Source organism: Tamandua tetradactyla, chromosome 12 (assembly GCF_023851605.1).
Source record: "Tamandua tetradactyla isolate mTamTet1 chromosome 12, mTamTet1.pri, whole genome shotgun sequence".
In the NCBI taxonomy this organism is placed as follows: domain Eukaryota; kingdom Metazoa; phylum Chordata; class Mammalia; order Pilosa; family Myrmecophagidae; genus Tamandua; species Tamandua tetradactyla.
This window is the reverse complement of record NC_135338.1, coordinates 34,211,136-34,227,450: the sequence shown is the minus strand read 5'-3', so window position 1 is coordinate 34,227,450 and position 16,315 is coordinate 34,211,136. Positions and strand designations below refer to the sequence as shown.

Below are 16,315 nucleotides of genomic sequence, written 5' to 3'. Positions count from 1 at the left end.
AATGTTTAGTATTTCTGGACCTATTATGAATACTTAGAGGTCACATATTTAGCTTCAATTACATCCAGTGTAATGAAGAATTGAGCAAGTGTTTCTGTTCTGTATTCTCTAAATTGGAACAGGACATTTTATCTATTAAGCTTATGATAAATATATATGCTAGATTCAGTTTCAGGTTAACCAAGTTACAGAAAACTATCTAGTTCCTCGATGCAAAGCTCCAGAGAAATGAGTTTGGGCTTCAGCTGAAACCTACTGAGCCTCTGAATTAATTAGCTATTTTTTTTTTATCATTCCATTCTACATATATAATCAGTAATTCTTAATATCATCACATAGTTGCATATTCATCATTTCTTAGAACATTTGCATCAATTTAGAAAAAAATAAAATGACAACAGAAAAAGAAAACGATAAAAGAGAAAAAAAAGTTATACATACCATATCCCTTACCCCTTGCTTTCATTTACCACTAGCATTTCAAACTAAATTTATTTTAACGTTTGTTCCCCCTATTATTTATTTTTATTCCATATGTTCTACTCTTTTGTTGATATGGTAGATAAAAGGAGCATCAGACACAAGGTTTTCACATTCACAAAGTCACATTGTGAAAGCTATGTCATTGTTCAATCATCATTAAGAAACATGGCTACTGGAACACAGCTCTACATTTTCAGGCAGTTCCCTCCAGCCTCTCCACTACATCTTGAACAACAAGGTGATATCTACTTAATGCGTAAGAATAACCTCCAGGATAACCTCTCGACTCTGGAATTTCTCAGCCATTGCCACTTAGTTTCATTTCACTCTTACCCCTTTTGGTCCAGAAGGCTCTCTCAATCCCTTGATGTTAATTCTCAGCTCATTCTAGGGTTTTTCTCAGTCCCTTGATGCTGAGTCTCAGCTCATTCCAGAATCTCTGTCCCACGTTGCCAGGAAGGTCCACACCCCTGGGAGTCATGTCCCACGCAGAGAGGGGGAGGGTGGTGAGACTGCTCCTTGTGTTGGCTGGAGAGAGAGGCCACATCTGAGCAACAAAAGAGGCTCTCTTGGGGGTGACTCTTAGGCCTAAATTTTAAGTAGACTTGACCTATCCTTTCTGGGGTTAAGTTTCATATAAACAAACCCCAAGATTGGGGGCTCAGCCTGTAGCTTTGGTTGTCCAAACTGCTTGTGAGAATATCAAGAATTCGACTTGGGGAGGTTGAATTTCTCCCCGCTCTCACCATTCCCCAAAGGGGGCTTACAAATATTTTCCACTCACTGATCAAATCACTCTGGAATTCATCGGGGCATCACTCTGGACAAACCAACAAAATCTCATGTCCTACCTGAGATTCCAAGTACTTATGACATTCAATCAAACTATCTACATAAGTTATATTAGGAAATGCCCTAGTCAAAATACAAATTTTGTAACATTTTTTGTTTTAGTCTCACACATAAGACATTTTAAAATATTAATTACCATCTATTTTCAGCACCCTGCAATAATGACATTCCTTTATTCTTCCTCACGCAAAAAACATTTTTAAAATTTGTTCATTGTACATTTCACTATTGTTATCCACTCTAGGCATTCCTAGATCATACCATCTCAATCTTTAACATCTTTCTTTCTGATTTCATTTATGTCCCCAGCCCTCCTCCCTCTATATTCTCACATGCAGCTTAATCAGCTATTTTTTTCCATCCCTTCAGTGAAATATTTCTTGCACACCTATTGCTGAGGTAAACTCTGTGCAATACCCAGATAAACTTTCTAATTAATAGGAAATAAATGGAATGGCCTCTATCTGGAGTGATCGCTCCTTTGTCTAGACATCTCTGACAATATTTTTGATATTACTTCCTACAGGAAACCTTCACTAATCCACCAAGTATGGCTTGAAAAGTTACCTTCCTATATGCCCTGCTAGAATCATACTTTCCTTATAATAGCACTTATAGCTTGTGATTGCCCAGTTATTCGTCTGTTATACAGACTGTAAGTTCCATGAGAGTAGGAAGCATGTTTTTTGTTCTCTGTTGTAACCTACTGCATGACACCAATTGGTACTCAGTGTTTGTTGAATGATTGCACGAAAAATTTTAAATATTTGTACAATCTAGAACTCTGCGGTAAAATCAACAAAATGTAATGAATTAGTCTTGCATTTAGATAAAGAAATAATATATATACAGGATAATAATCTGATGGCTCACTCAACAAATAATGAATCTCCACTGTAGCGCCAGACACTTTTGTAGGCACTGATATTGTATAGCAGTGAACAAGAGCACAAAGTCCGGGCTTTTATGGAGTTTATATTCTAGTGAATGGACATAAAAAAGACGTATTTTATAGATAAGCATTGTGAAGATAATGAGATGTGCTAGGATAAGAAGGCTGTGAGAAAGCTAGAGATTTAGTTATGTAAAAGTGATCCGTGAAGTCTGATACATTAACAGAAATACTCACTCCAGATCAAGGAAGACTTAAGTCTCCTTTGTTCCAGCCCAGCACAACCCCAAGACCAAAGAACACACCAGACTTAAGATTAGACATGGGTTTTAATTAGGGACTTACAGACAGGAGAATGATTCTTCTTGGCAGCTGGTTGGGAAAAGGAAGTCTGTACTCTGTCCAAAACCAAGACGGGAGAGGTGTGCCCAGCACTGCTTATAAATTTAACAGATGAGTCCCACGTGACAACGTTACAACGGGGTTTCAGCAGACTCTTGTGAGATTTTGGTTACCAACAGTCATTAGGGGAGGGGACTTTTTCATTCTTTGACCTTAAACATCTAACCCGGTCATGTAGGCGCCTATGTGTAGTGACTTGCTCTCAAAATGGAGGAAGGGCGGGGCCTGGGCCCTGAGTCCTTACACCCTTGCACTTTTCCTACTGAAACAATGTAGAATGTTGTGTAGAGTGCAGGGTAGCATACTTTAAAAGGAACACTGATGTAAAGAAGCCAGACGAATGTGAACCCATTAGGACTCACACCTCTCATGCATTCTACAAATTGTCTCCTTTCAACATTTGCTATCACTATGCATCTAGTTAGATATCTAGAGGTAAGTTTCCGGACTCACGTCTACCTCACCAACCATATTCCAACTGACAGCAAAGTTCTGAATGTTCCTCAGATGGATTTCTTAAATCTAGACATCATCTCCACTCGTGCTGTTCCATTCACTTTATTTCTAAACCTCCTTTCCTTAGGATATAAACTGCCTCCTACTCACCGCTTCCAGTCTTTGCCCTCAACAGTGTCATCAGAGTTCTATGTAAACCACAACCTTGGCTTTATCTAAGATAACCATATTGTTTATTGTCTCATCTGGTCACATGAACAAAAGAAGGCTCTATTTTAATTTTGCTAGGGAAAAAAGGACGTAACCTGAGATTTCTCCAGCAAGTATAGGACATATGTTCACACTGGTCATACACTCCCCTGCTTAAAAAAACTCCAATAATTTTCCATCGCCCACAGGAAAAGCCAAACTGCAAAATAGGTGAGGATCCATCTTTCAACCCCACATGTACCCTGGGGCTCCAGGTACTTGAGCTTTCAGCCCCTGTTCTTTTCATAACTCTGGAGCCAGATTGCTGGGTTTAACTCCAGCTATGCTTACTAGCTATGTAACACTGAGCAAGTTACTCAGCCTCTCTGTATGTCAAGTATCTTTTTTCTGTAAAATGGAAGTATGAGGATTAAATGAGAAAATAAATGGAAACCCTTAAGCATAGTATCTGGAACATGACACTTTAAATGTTAGCTGTTATCCCTGTGATAGAGGTCATATTCACACAACTTGAAAAAACGAGCTCGAGTACGTGAAGTTACCGAAGGTCACATAACTGATGCAACACGTTTTCTCGCTGCATTGCAGTTCTCTTGAGACCAGGAAACATTGCAGTTTGCAAATACAGTGGCATCTAGTGTGCAAAAAATGTTGCATGAGATCAGACGGTCAAATATCTGGAAACCACATAGAAGTAGAATGTTAAGCCTGGAAAAAGAGAAAGGGTAGGAGGGTGGGGGATGGAGATGGCAAGATAGCAGGCTCAAAATAAAAAGGCCCCGGAGTCAAATGACAGAACTCACTGACAGATGGACAAGGAGGCAAATTTCGGCTTCCTGTAATATTTTTACTATAATTACTACGTTTCCAAACAAAGAGCGCTGTTCAACCTTGGAAGGGACAGCTTCCCCAATCACTGCCCTTGAGATAATCCTGGCACCTAGACGAAATAAGACGATCTCCGCATTTCGAAAGCTTTAAGGGGAGAAGAAATTGGCTGGGGAGAAGGAGGAGACGGGGGCGGCGGCCTACAGACAATGGAGAACTTCTTGTCGATGACCCAGTTGCTCTGCCGGGGTCCTTCGGTTCTACGAGGTCGCCACCACGCGCTCGAAAACTCTAGCCGGAGGCCTCACTTTTCGCTCCAGACCCGATGGCGGGAAGCTATAGTCATCTGACTAAAAGCAAGCGAAGGCGGAGACGACCCAGTCAAGCCGGAAGCACTGAGAATTGCTTCCGGGTTAAGGGGAAGGAGCCAGCATGGATCCTCGCGGGGCTGAGGGGCTGCGGGGCTGACGGGGCCACGGGCCGGTATCTGAAGGCAAGGAGGCGCAGTGCGGCCAGAGCCGCTTGGGACTCACAGACCGGCCCCGAAGGCCCGCAGCTACCGCCATGTCGGTGCTGGGCGAGTACGAGCGACATTGCGATTCTATCAACTCGGACTTTGGTAGCGAGTCTGGGGGTGGTGGGGACTCGGGCCCGGTCAACAGCGCCGGGCCTCGAGCCGGCAGCAGCGCGGCGGAACAGGAGGAGCTGCACTACATCCCCATCCGCGTCCTGGGCCGCGGCGCCTTCGGGGAGGCCACGCTGTACCGCCGCACCGAGGTAGCGGCCCGCGGCTCCGGCCACCCAACCTGGCACTGCCGGGTATCCCAAGCCCCGACTTCCCGTCCCGGTTCTAGGCTTTCCCCTGGTATTGCACTTCGTCGTCGCTTAATGTTTGGGCGCCCACAGGTTATATATCACAGGGTCTTCTCTTCCGCTCTTCCTCCTCACCTGCACCACGAATTCGTTAGGTCACTGGTTAACTGGTCGTGTATGTTTAACCCGGGGATCTGAGCAAGTCACTGACCTCTCTGAGCCTTAGTTTTTCCATCTGAAAAGTGAGGTTAGTGTTAACTACTTTAGAAATAGTAATGATCTTTATTTTTAAAATTATTTTGAGAATCAAACAAAGATGCTTTGCAAATCAAACAAAGATGCTTTGCAAACCATAAATTAAAGTGGTATACGAATGTGAGGTATTGCCAAAACTTACTTCTCATGCTGTATTAGCTCTTCGAGCTCTGGGTGAGAGGGAGGGGTATAGCTTCAAAATTCCCACACGAGTGACAACTCCCCTATCCCTCATATTGTTCAATTGTGAACTCTCAGTTGGAACTAGTTCTTGAAGATCATTAGGACTGCCGTTGTTGGTTTCTTAATCATTGTTTATCCAACAGTGTTTATGCATGGGGAATAGTTTATTAGTATATTCTAATATTAATTCTTAACCTTTTGGGGACCAGGAGTCCTTTGAGAACCTAAATAAGCAAAGCAAATCTCTGCAGCCCCTCCCCATCCTCCATTATCCCTCATCCATATTGGTACTTATGCACATCCCTAAAGAGCTCTGTGGATCACTGAGCCCAAAGTTAAGAATGTATACTGATCTAAAACCCTGCAGTGGTGGCTCTACTTCTGAAAATTAACCAAAAACTGGGTTTAATTACCAAAGTCATGAAAATGAACTGCTAGAATAAATTTTAATGAGAATCTGCTGTGGTTGCTGAAGGTCTTTTTCTAGTGATTCCTCTGTCAGTGATCCTTCAGCAGTTCTGGTGTGGTCTCTAAGCCAGCTCTACTTTAAAGCTGAAAGCGAGAAGGAATGAGGTCGTTGCAAGAGAATATCTTTACGTATTCCTTTTAATTTAAGTGCCACATTTAATATATAATATTAGTTACTGTTATTCTTAGTATTCTGTTTTCTTATTTTTAGTCAATATGGAAAAGATGAGCCTTGGGTTTTGTTTTTTTGTTTTTTTTTTAATAGTTAGAGACACTAAGACAGTATATTTAAGTGATTTGCCCATTTAAGTTAGAAGTAAACCTTGGACTAGAACTGGATCTCTTATCTCCTTGCCCAGGCCTTTCCATTATTATCATGTTAAATTTGATTACTGAAGTTATTGTAAATTAAATTTGATTACACTTCCTAAAAACTTAGGGCAATATCCATATCACCAAATATTTATTAGATCAGTGAATGTACAAAGGTTCAGTTAGAAACAGCCCTTTTCCCCCAAAAGTTTATATTTCAGTAAGAAGGCAAATTAGCCATGTTAGTAAAAACAATTAGAGTTTGAGTTGTATAAATAAATAAATTTAAAAGATGGACAAATATTTCAGTGTATGAACTCCAACCAGTAGGAGAATGGTTTCATTGAATCAGGTTAAGATAAAAGGTTCCCAAAAAAGTTTGAAAGGCCTCCCAGAACCATTCCATAGGATTGGGAGGGCTTTGAAGGTGGGGTGCTCCTGGGATGGGAAGAATTGTCAGTAAAGAATTAGAGATAAAAGGGAGTGGACATTTTGGAGCTGCAAGTAAGATTTCATGAATAGAGCAAAGCATGTGATACTTAAAAGTGTAAAAAGTTACATAATGGAGCAAGATGAAGAAAATGAACTCAGAGCTGTTAGACTTGAATAATGCTTATCAAAAAAAGTAAAAAAAAAAAATTACTATAACCAAGTGCATGGGTGGTTCAGCAGTAGAATGCTCGCCATTCATGCGGGAGACCAGGTTCAATTCCTGGATGATGCATTCTCCCCCCGCCCCCCCAAAAAATTACTATGGAAGTCTACATTTATAAGATTAGAGGCAAGTTCATTATTTCCAGTTTACAGGAAGTTGTGGTCGGCTATAGATAACTTCTTCAGTTCTCTATTCAGTATTCTGGCCCTGCCACAATCCCCGTATGGCTAGCTATCTGTCGTAGTGCCCTCATAAGAATCCTTGAGCTCTACCCCAGTCCCATGTTTTTACTTAAAGCTGTCATTCAGATTAAGTGGAGCGAGAAATTATGATGCTCAGTTGTATACAAAGCCTTTAAGATCTGTTCATGTTTCTTTTAAAAGAAAGGAGCAACTAGTCTCTGCCCATCTAAGACGTTTTTCTATTAGGTTTATGGTAGGTGTCGATGCAGTCACTGCCAGGCTAGAGGAAAGCACGATACCTTTGTTACTGTATTATAGGATGACTCACTGGTTGTGTGGAAGGAAGTTGATTTGACCCGACTGTCTGAGAAGGAACGTCGTGATGCCTTGAATGAGATTGTTATTCTGGCACTGCTGCAGCATGACAACATTATTGCCTACTACAATCACTTCATGGACAATACCACCCTGCTGATTGAGCTGGAATATTGTAATGGTAAAGTAGAATTCAGTGGGACCTCCTCCAGAAAGATATGCCTGTGCTCATACTTACCTTGAGGGAAAGAAAGAAAGAAAAGGCTTATACAGGGGAGAAAATGTTAAATGGTTTTCTAGTGTTTAAGAGAAATAGTTCAGGCCCTGAAGAGTTTTGAAGTTATGAAAAAATAAGGGGAGGGAGTTTCCCCTGCATATTGAAAATTTCCCTTGTGATTATAGTTCCATCTTTGCATTATTTCTTCAGTTGGATTTCATACTCATTTTTCAAAATTTTTTTCTCAGGAAGTGACATTAGTTGGGCATTAAAGAGAGACATAGTATGACTTGGTACTGCTTGATATACTAGTTAATGAAGCCTTAGCTTTAGCTGAAGTTGTTGTATTTAAAAGTGGTCAAAAAACCTTAACTGAATGAAAATAATGCATAATAAAGCTTGACCTTAGTTTTTTTTGGTATCTGGTTTCTTCAGTCCATTTTGCTTATAAGGTAGCAATATAGACTAATTCTTAAGACAATCAACTCTGAACCCATATCCAAAGCCCCATGGCTTTTTTGTAAACTTGAACAAGAAACTTAACTTCTTTGTGCCTCAGCTTCCTCATCTTAAAATGAGTCTGTTAATAATAGTATGTCCCTCTGAGGGTGATTGTATTGAATTAATTAATGTATGTAAATCCCTTAGCACAGTACATGGTATGTAGCAAGTGTTTCATACATGGTATATTGTTAACGTTCTTGTTGTACAAAAGAACCCCAAAGTCATTTCCTGAGGTGCATTCCAGCGTATTTCTTCACTTAGATCTTTAAAAGAAAGCTCCTAAACTTTTAGCTTTCTTGTCTCAACTCTTGTATATCATGATTGCTTCTGGTTCTGAAATATAGGAGGTTATATTAGAGTTTTTTGAAGTAACAGAAGCCTCAGGTAGTTAACTTCCTTTGTGGTTAGGAAGAACTAGAACAAAGGATGCATTTATTGAAAGTTTGAGTTATTAATTTGTAGAAGACAGTTGTAAAACTTAGCCCGGCCTAAAGTGTAAGTTCTAGATTGTAAGTAGGAAGTTAGAAGCATGATCATTTGCACTCTATTAATTGCTACCGGGAAGAGAGAAGGAAATTCACACTTATTTAGCAGGAATAAATTAGTAAAGAGAATAATGATTAGATACTACTAGTGGTGTACTCAAAGTTATAGTAAAACTTCAGTGCAAAGTGGGAAGAAAAAAAAGTTGTCCGTGGTATATGCCTGGTATATGCAAAGAATTCCCGCACAGTTATAACTGAAATGCCCTAGTAGTCACACTGGGAGAGTTACAAAAATGTTGCAGGTTCCTTAACGGAGTTCTAGAAAAGAACATTACCTGATTTTTGAAGACATTTAATGTAAATTTCACTAAAAGGAGTACTATAGAAATGGTCTTTACTCTCATCTTTTCTAAAAAATGCCACACTTCCTATTTTTGTATTGGTCATCTTCTGATAGAGGAATCTTTGTTGTTGTTGTTGTTGTTATTGTTAGAGAAGTTGTAGGTTTACAAAAATCTTATGCATAAAATATGTAAAATGCCGAGTTCCTATATACCACCCAATAGGGAGGAGAATCTTTGAAGAATATTTTTGCTATAGATAGATCTTGAGAGTTGGGGAGTTTGTCCCCATGTGAAGAACCAAGAGAAAGATAATTTCCTTTGGAGAGAAAGCAGAATCCTTCATTTCCTTGAGTCACCTGTTAAAATCCCATTAGATACAGGAACCAAGCCTTGATCTTTATTAAGCGGTTCAAATCTGTCTCTAAATAATATCTTGTTTAATTGCAGGAGGGAACCTGTATGACAAAATCCTTCGTCAGAAGGACAAGTTGTTTGAGGAAGAGGTAATTCATATTGTTGTGGAAGGAAGCTGTAATGTTTTGATTCTTGCATTCTAGTTTTATATTTACTCTTCCATCAATGAAGAGTGGTTTTTTTTTTCCTTTTGTTCATACTCCTTCCAGGCTCTGATTGATATTCATGAGAAAGGAAACCTCTAACCAGGAAACTGTCTATAGCTGCTTCCTAAACGTTTTACCTCCAACCTCATGATTCTCTATGGGCTTTCTTTCCTGGTTCTATTACTGCATATGGTATGCCCAGTTTTCTATACCTTTGCATTCTTCCTGGGTTTTTTCCCACAAATCTGCTTCACCATACTATATTTTATAATAATATTGGAACTATTTAAAATGACCTGCTATTTCATTTTACTCTTACCACTTTTCTTTGACTACTCAACCTACAAGCAAGAGATGCCAAGTCATATAGAGTCATAACCTCTGGTTTGATTGCACTTCCTTTGTTTTGTTTATCTGTGTGTGAGTGTATTTAAATGGATTTTTGTTTGTTTATAATCCCAATTATGATTTATTTTGTACTTGTAGATGGTGGTGTGGTACCTATTTCAGATTGTTTCAGCAGTGAGCTGTATCCATAAAGCTGGAATTCTTCATAGGTAATGAGTGAAAGAAAAAATTTGTGGGGTGAATTCCCTACTACCACCAGTCCAACCCCTACTTGAGTACCTCCCATTAGCATTTTTATTTTCTTGTTTACTCACTCAAAGCTTTTCCATGAATTTGGAGTGGAAAGAGTGAGTAATGACAGGCATTATCTTTACGTCCTGAAGTTAAACCATGTTTGTGATCTAGGGAGAATCTCCTCAATAGCTTAGTACGCAGTCATTTCTTTAAGAGGTTTTTTAGAGTTCAGTTAATCCATTGATTTATCAAAAAACCTAGAAACTGCTACTAGAAGTGGTATTAGATTGGTTGAGATTCACAGGAAATGTTTTCTCTGAGCAGTAATAATTGACCATTGTTTTTATTCTAGAAATTATTTTAATTTAATTTGAATGCCTATTCGTTTTGTATAATTAATTGTACAATTTTACCATACCCTTGTGAAAAATACAAGTTTCCATTCATTTCTAGCCACAGGAGAGCATAATTATATGAACATTTCCATATCATTATTTCCTTCTTAAGTGAGTCATTGATCATTGCTAGAGACTAATTATAATACATGAATGTTTCTGTTTTATTGGTTTGTTCAATTCAGTTAACATATATTCTTGATAGCTATTGAATGACTACTGTTGCATCTTATTTTCTTTTCAAAAATAAGTGAGTGGATTGCTCTGGTTTGCTCACATCTTTGAATAAAAGAAGCCAGAGTGTAAACCATGCACAGTTTATTTTGTTTTAAATGTGGTCAATTCATCTTAAAAATGTTGTCAATGACTTTATTTATGATGATCTAAACAACTTAGCCATGTTGCTTCTGGGATATGCAGTCTTTTCTCTTGCTTTAAGATTATTTGAAAATTCGATTCCAATCAAGTGTTAAAATTGCCTTGATGCCACTTATTTCAAGGCAGCAGTGATAATTGAAGAGGCAGTGTAACTTATAGAAATTATGGTTACTTGGAACACCATTTTTCTCATCTGACCCTCTCAACTTTTTTTAATGACTTCAGTGGTAGGGGAGTCATTCCTGTGCTGTGAAGCCCCAGAGGATGAAGTTAATTCTCTGCCTCCAACCCTCTAAATCACCTTTTCAATATAAAAGTACATGTGAAAGTGATGGTCACTGTATGGGACATTTGGGATCCCAGAAGAGAACCCGAGCAGTAATAACATACTCATTGTTCTACTGCAGTAGTCCTGGGTAAGGTGTGGGGAGGAGAAAATACGGTTGACTATATAGACTTAATATGTAGTATCTCTTTTTTCAGAGATATAAAGACATTAAATATTTTTCTGACAAAGGCAAATCTGATAAAACTTGGAGACTATGGCCTAGCAAAGAAGCTCAATTCTGAGTATTCCATGGCAGAGACAGTGAGTATATATTGTCTTCTTTTTTTTTATCACCCTCTTAGGATATAACTGTACCCCCTAAATTTTACACACTTTCCTCAATGTTCTTGCAGCTTTTCTGTATTTATGAAGCAAGTCTTCAGAAGTCTTTTTGCTGGGCTTATTAGCAGGCTATATTCCAAACCTGTTTTTTTCCCCAAACTCATTCTTAAAGTCAGAAAATCTTTTTCAAATTTGAAAAAAAATTCCCTGGCTACGCTAATGTGACTAAGCCATTTTTAAAGTTTCATTGCTGTGAATTTCAGTTAGAATTCTTAACCCTTTGGTTACCATCTCCCACTGCCAATGTTTTGTTTTATTCCCTCTGATGAACTTGTATTGTCTTTATTTGTATGAATTCTTCAGTGGGCCTTAAATACCTAAAGCCTCTGTGATCTAGGAATCAGAGCTTTTGAGTCTCCCAAGTTACCTCAGTAGACACAGACACAGAGATTGTCTCTTCATAATTGATCCGAGAGATTTTATGTGAGTAATATTTCTCCCATTATAGTGATATCATCTTCTAAAAACCAGTTTGGGATCTGCTGATGAATGTTTTCTGGTTATCACTAGTTCCTGCGTATTTTAACTTTGCTATTGAAACATTAATATGGTTACCTCAGAAGAGAAGTAATTCTTTGTTTTTGTTCTTGTTCAGCTTGTGGGAACCCCATATTATATGTCTCCAGAGCTTTGCCAAGGAGTAAAATACAATTTCAAGTCTGATATCTGGGCAGTAGGCTGCGTCATTTTTGAACTGCTTACACTAAAGAGGACATTTGATGCTACAGTAAGTTGATATGTTATTTCTTTGCAAATGGTACAGTTTGGTTGAGAGAATCAACTTCATTTATCCCTGAACTGCTTTTTTCTTGAACAGAGATCAGTTTGTATGCAAAGAGATCAGCCTATAATAGCGCTGGATTAATGTTGTATGATTAAAGTACTAGGGATCAGACCAACTTGAATTCCCCATAGAAATGATCATAATCAAGTAGTTTAAGCTCTGTTCTTGAATTTGTTGACAGTAGTTTTTAAATTGGCTATAGAGTCAACTATGTGATACTACAGTTTGGATAAACTGTTTCATTTCTTATACTTCCGCTGCATCATTTTTTAAAAAGCTAAATGCATATTATATAATAACCATTAAAGTGTTTTGATCTTTTTATGAAAAATATTTACGCTATCTCTTATTAAAGATTGTCTTTGTTTTATGGACAATATCCATGTAAGTCTGTTTTCTTTTCTTTTTTTGAAAAATAAAGTAAAGCCTGGTATAAAGCATTGTTCTTCAAACTCTAATATACATAGAAAATCACCTGGGGATTTTGTTAAAATGTACATTCGGTTTAAATAGGTTTGGGATGGGGCGTGCTGTTTTGTGGTTCTAACAAGCCCGTAAGTGATGCTAATGCTACTACTCCTTGAACCACACTTCTGAGTAGCAAAAGTGGATTCATGTCCATGTTCCTTTGCAAACCAGGTGTGAAAACTTAACGCAAATCATTTCATCTCTTTGATCCTCCTTTTGACTACCTTTGAAATGGAAATGCTCTGTCCCCCTTAAAAAGATTCTCTGATAATGTATATGAAGTATGCAAATGTAAAATAATGCAAATTTATTGCTCTTTCATGTGAACTCTTTATTTTTCTAAAACCTGAAGTTTATTCTGGTATATCACTGAATTCTCCTAAGTAATTTAGTGAAAGAAAAACGAGTTTTGAAGTCAGATAGACTTAGGTTAGAATCACTGCTCCAGTTTTTACTATTTGTGTGATCTTGAGCCAGTTACTTTACATCTTTGGGCCTCATTTTTCTCATGTACAAATTGGTGATGATTATAACCTCCCTGTATGATGTTTGCAAGGATGTTGCCACAGAGTATAGCCAGGAGAGCCATTATTAGGATAGATAAATTAGGAGGCAAATTAGAAACTAAGAGCAGTACTTGACATGAAGCATGACTAATCTTACCTTCCCTTTTCTTGAGGCTCAGTTGAAGGGTCATATTATAATATACCCTGGGCGTTATTATTGCCATTGGTCACAGTCATAATTTTAATTTATGTATTAGCCATTTAGCTTCATTCTGATAGCAGCAGTGCATGCCTAGCCATTTCTTGTTGATGCATACCAATAGTCACAAAAGAAGTGAAACTTAATGCAGAACTATTGCCACTTCTTGAAACAATAATCCCAGGTATCTCAGAGCCCCTGCAGGTAGATTTTAGCATCATCTTTATAGAACCAGAAACAATGCAGTCATCATTTTCTTGTAGAATCCGCTCAACTTGTGTGTGAAAATTGTGCAAGGAATCCGGGCCATGGAAGTTGATCCTAGCCAATATTCTTTGGAACTGATCCAAATGGTCCATGCATGTCTTGATCAGGTAGGTATTACTTAATATGATTTCAGTTTAGCGTTCTCTATTGCAGTCTTAGTGTTTGGAGTATGGCATAGATGAACCTGCACAAAACCACATCTGCTTCCGCAGGGTAGGATGTATTTGTGTATCCAGGAGAATAGGTATTAGGAGTTCATGATGGTTAAATGCTTCAGACAACAAATTTTTACCTTATTCTGCTTTGTAACTATTAATTTGTGAAATATTTTTGCCATCTAAGTTGTACTCCAATTTTTATGATCAAGATTAATTTCCCTAAATTAATTTTATAAAACTGTGCTCAGAGATATTTAACATTCCTAATGTATCGCATGTATATGATTCTAATATATCACAGTTGCCTTGCTATGTAACTCTAGGTCAGTATTCACAAGTATGGTCCGTGAACCACAGGCATCAGAATCACCAGGGTGGTGATAGGGGAAATGTACAAGTTAAAAATTCAGATGCCTTGGCCCTATCCCAGACCAACTGGATCAGAATCTATGTGGGTGAAGCCCAGAAATCTGCATTTGAAACAGATGCCTCAGGCAATTCTTATGTACTAAATATATTGAAACTTGAGAGCCACTGTCCTAACCGAACAAGTGAGGAAGGTAAATTGGAAACTTCTTCATTCATGTACAATTGTTGATGATAATAAGATAATTAGCATGAAATGTGACTAAAGGATAATATACAGTGGTCTTTGACTAAAATTAACCTTTAACCTTCTAAGGGAAACTAAAATGCTTCTTTAGATCCCATAGTGCCCATTCTCCTGAAATGAAAACTAAGCCCCTTTTCACTTTTTAGGATCCTGAGCAAAGACCCACTGCAGACGAACTTCTGGATCGTCCCCTCCTCAAGAAACGTAGGAGGTAAAATTCAGAGAAATCACTCCCTCTTTCTGTAGATTGTTAACTGTTAGAGGCCTGATCAGAGTACCAGAGGAAAGGGTATTGTTCCCTGACTTGGCCAGTCCAGTACTGTTTTCCACCATCATCTGCACTCTCAACACTTGAGGGTATCTCCTGACTTTGACCTCCTTAGCCTGTATTACTTTGTTCTAAATTGTACTGGCAAAACCCAAGAGCTGTTCACTCCCTACATCTGTAAGTTTTAATCTAAAGTTCGATTGTAGTAATTAAGAGAGGACTCTAGACTCAGATATCCTTAGATTTGTATCTAAGTTCTGTCATTATCGTAGGCAAATTATTAAACATCCCTATTCCTTTGTTTTTTCCTCTGTAAAATGAGATAAGGTAAAGATTAAAGGAGGTAATACATATAAAATACTCAGCCCAGGGTCTGGCACAAGGTACTCAACAACTATTGAAGGATACTATGAATTTGGGCTGGGCCTTAATTTTTTAGTGCATTTGTTTTGATGGTAGATTGGAGTTGAAGGAGTCCTTTTCAAGTACCTTTTGCCCATTTCTTATGGTCAGACTTGGTTGATTTCTGACAGGTTATTTGATTCTTGATAGGTAATTTCTAGAGATTTATTCTGTATCCAAGATCTCCAGAGGTAGGAAGGATGTCCTGTTAAAAAAAAAAAAGTTTTTTTTTAAATTGTGAAATATATTTATAAAGAAAAGAAAGAAAAGCAATAATTTTCAAAGTGCATTTCAACAAGTAGTTACAGAATTCAGAGTTTGTTATGGATTACCATTCCACTATTTCAGCTTTTTCCTTCTAACTGCTCCTAAACACTTGTTCTAGTTTGCTAGCTGCCAGAATGCAATATACCAGAAACGGAATGGGTTTTTTTAAAAGGGTAATTTAATAAGTTGCTGGTTTATAGTTCTAAGGCCGAGAAATTGTCCCAATTAAAACAAGTCTATAGAAATGTCCAGTCTAAGGCATCCAGAGGAAGATACCTTGGTTCAGGAAGGCTGATGAAGTTCAGTTTCTCTCTCAAGTGAGAAGGCACATGGCAAACACAGTCAGAGTTTCTCTCTCAGCTGGAAGGGCAAATTATGGTGAGCAAAGCGTCATCTGCTAGCTTTCTCTCCTGGCTTCCTGATTGATGAAGCTCCCCAGGAGGTGCTTTCCTTCTCCATGTCCAAAGGTCGCTGGCTTGTGGGCTCTCTGCTTCTTGTAGCTATGTTGTTCTTCTCTGCTCTCTCTGAATCTCCTTCATTCTCCAAAATGTTTCCTCAATTATAGGACTCCAGAAACTTATCAAGACCCACTCAAATGGGTGGAGACATGTCGTCACCTAACCCAGCTTAACACCCACTCTTGATTAAATCACATCTCCAAGGAGATTATCTGATTATAGTTTCAAACATACAATATTGAATAGGGATTATTCTGTGTTTATGAAACGGGATTTAAATTAAAACGTGGCTTTTCTAGGGAACATACATCCTTTCAAACCAGCACAACACTCGAGGCTAGAACGTATATCAATATAGCGGTTCAGCAGTCATACTCATTTGTTAAATCCCATTTTCTCAGTTACAACTCTTCCTTCTTCTTTGATCCTTCTCTCAATCTATAGGGTTTTGTAGGCAGTGCCCATTCTGACTTTTACAGATTGA

At 38.3% G+C, this 16,315-nt stretch overlaps 2 protein-coding genes across 2 annotated transcripts in view; one reads left to right on the top strand and one right to left on the bottom strand.

Moving 5' to 3' along the window:
• Nucleotides 1-4,517: 4,517 nt before the first annotated feature.
• Nucleotides 4,518-16,315, top strand: part of NEK9 (NIMA related kinase 9) — a 60,788-nt gene continuing 48,990 nt past the window's right edge. The window contains exons 1-8 of the mRNA XM_077123082.1: nucleotides 4,518-4,900; nucleotides 7,310-7,487; nucleotides 9,304-9,359; nucleotides 9,903-9,973; nucleotides 11,255-11,360; nucleotides 12,037-12,168; nucleotides 13,662-13,772; nucleotides 14,583-14,647. Coding sequence (XP_076979197.1) covers nucleotides 4,688-4,900; nucleotides 7,310-7,487; nucleotides 9,304-9,359; nucleotides 9,903-9,973; nucleotides 11,255-11,360; nucleotides 12,037-12,168; nucleotides 13,662-13,772; nucleotides 14,583-14,647 — 932 coding nt within the window. The 5' untranslated portion in view covers nucleotides 4,518-4,687. The remainder of the gene's footprint in view (nucleotides 4,901-7,309; nucleotides 7,488-9,303; nucleotides 9,360-9,902; nucleotides 9,974-11,254; nucleotides 11,361-12,036; nucleotides 12,169-13,661; nucleotides 13,773-14,582; nucleotides 14,648-16,315) is intronic.
• Nucleotides 12,898-16,315, bottom strand: part of ZC2HC1C (zinc finger C2HC-type containing 1C) — a 64,197-nt gene continuing 60,779 nt past the window's right edge. Inside the window, exon 4 of the mRNA XM_077123087.1 lies at nucleotides 12,898-15,311. Within this exon, the coding sequence (XP_076979202.1) occupies nucleotides 15,264-15,311 (48 nt within the window). The 3' untranslated portion in view covers nucleotides 12,898-15,263. The remainder of the gene's footprint in view (nucleotides 15,312-16,315) is intronic.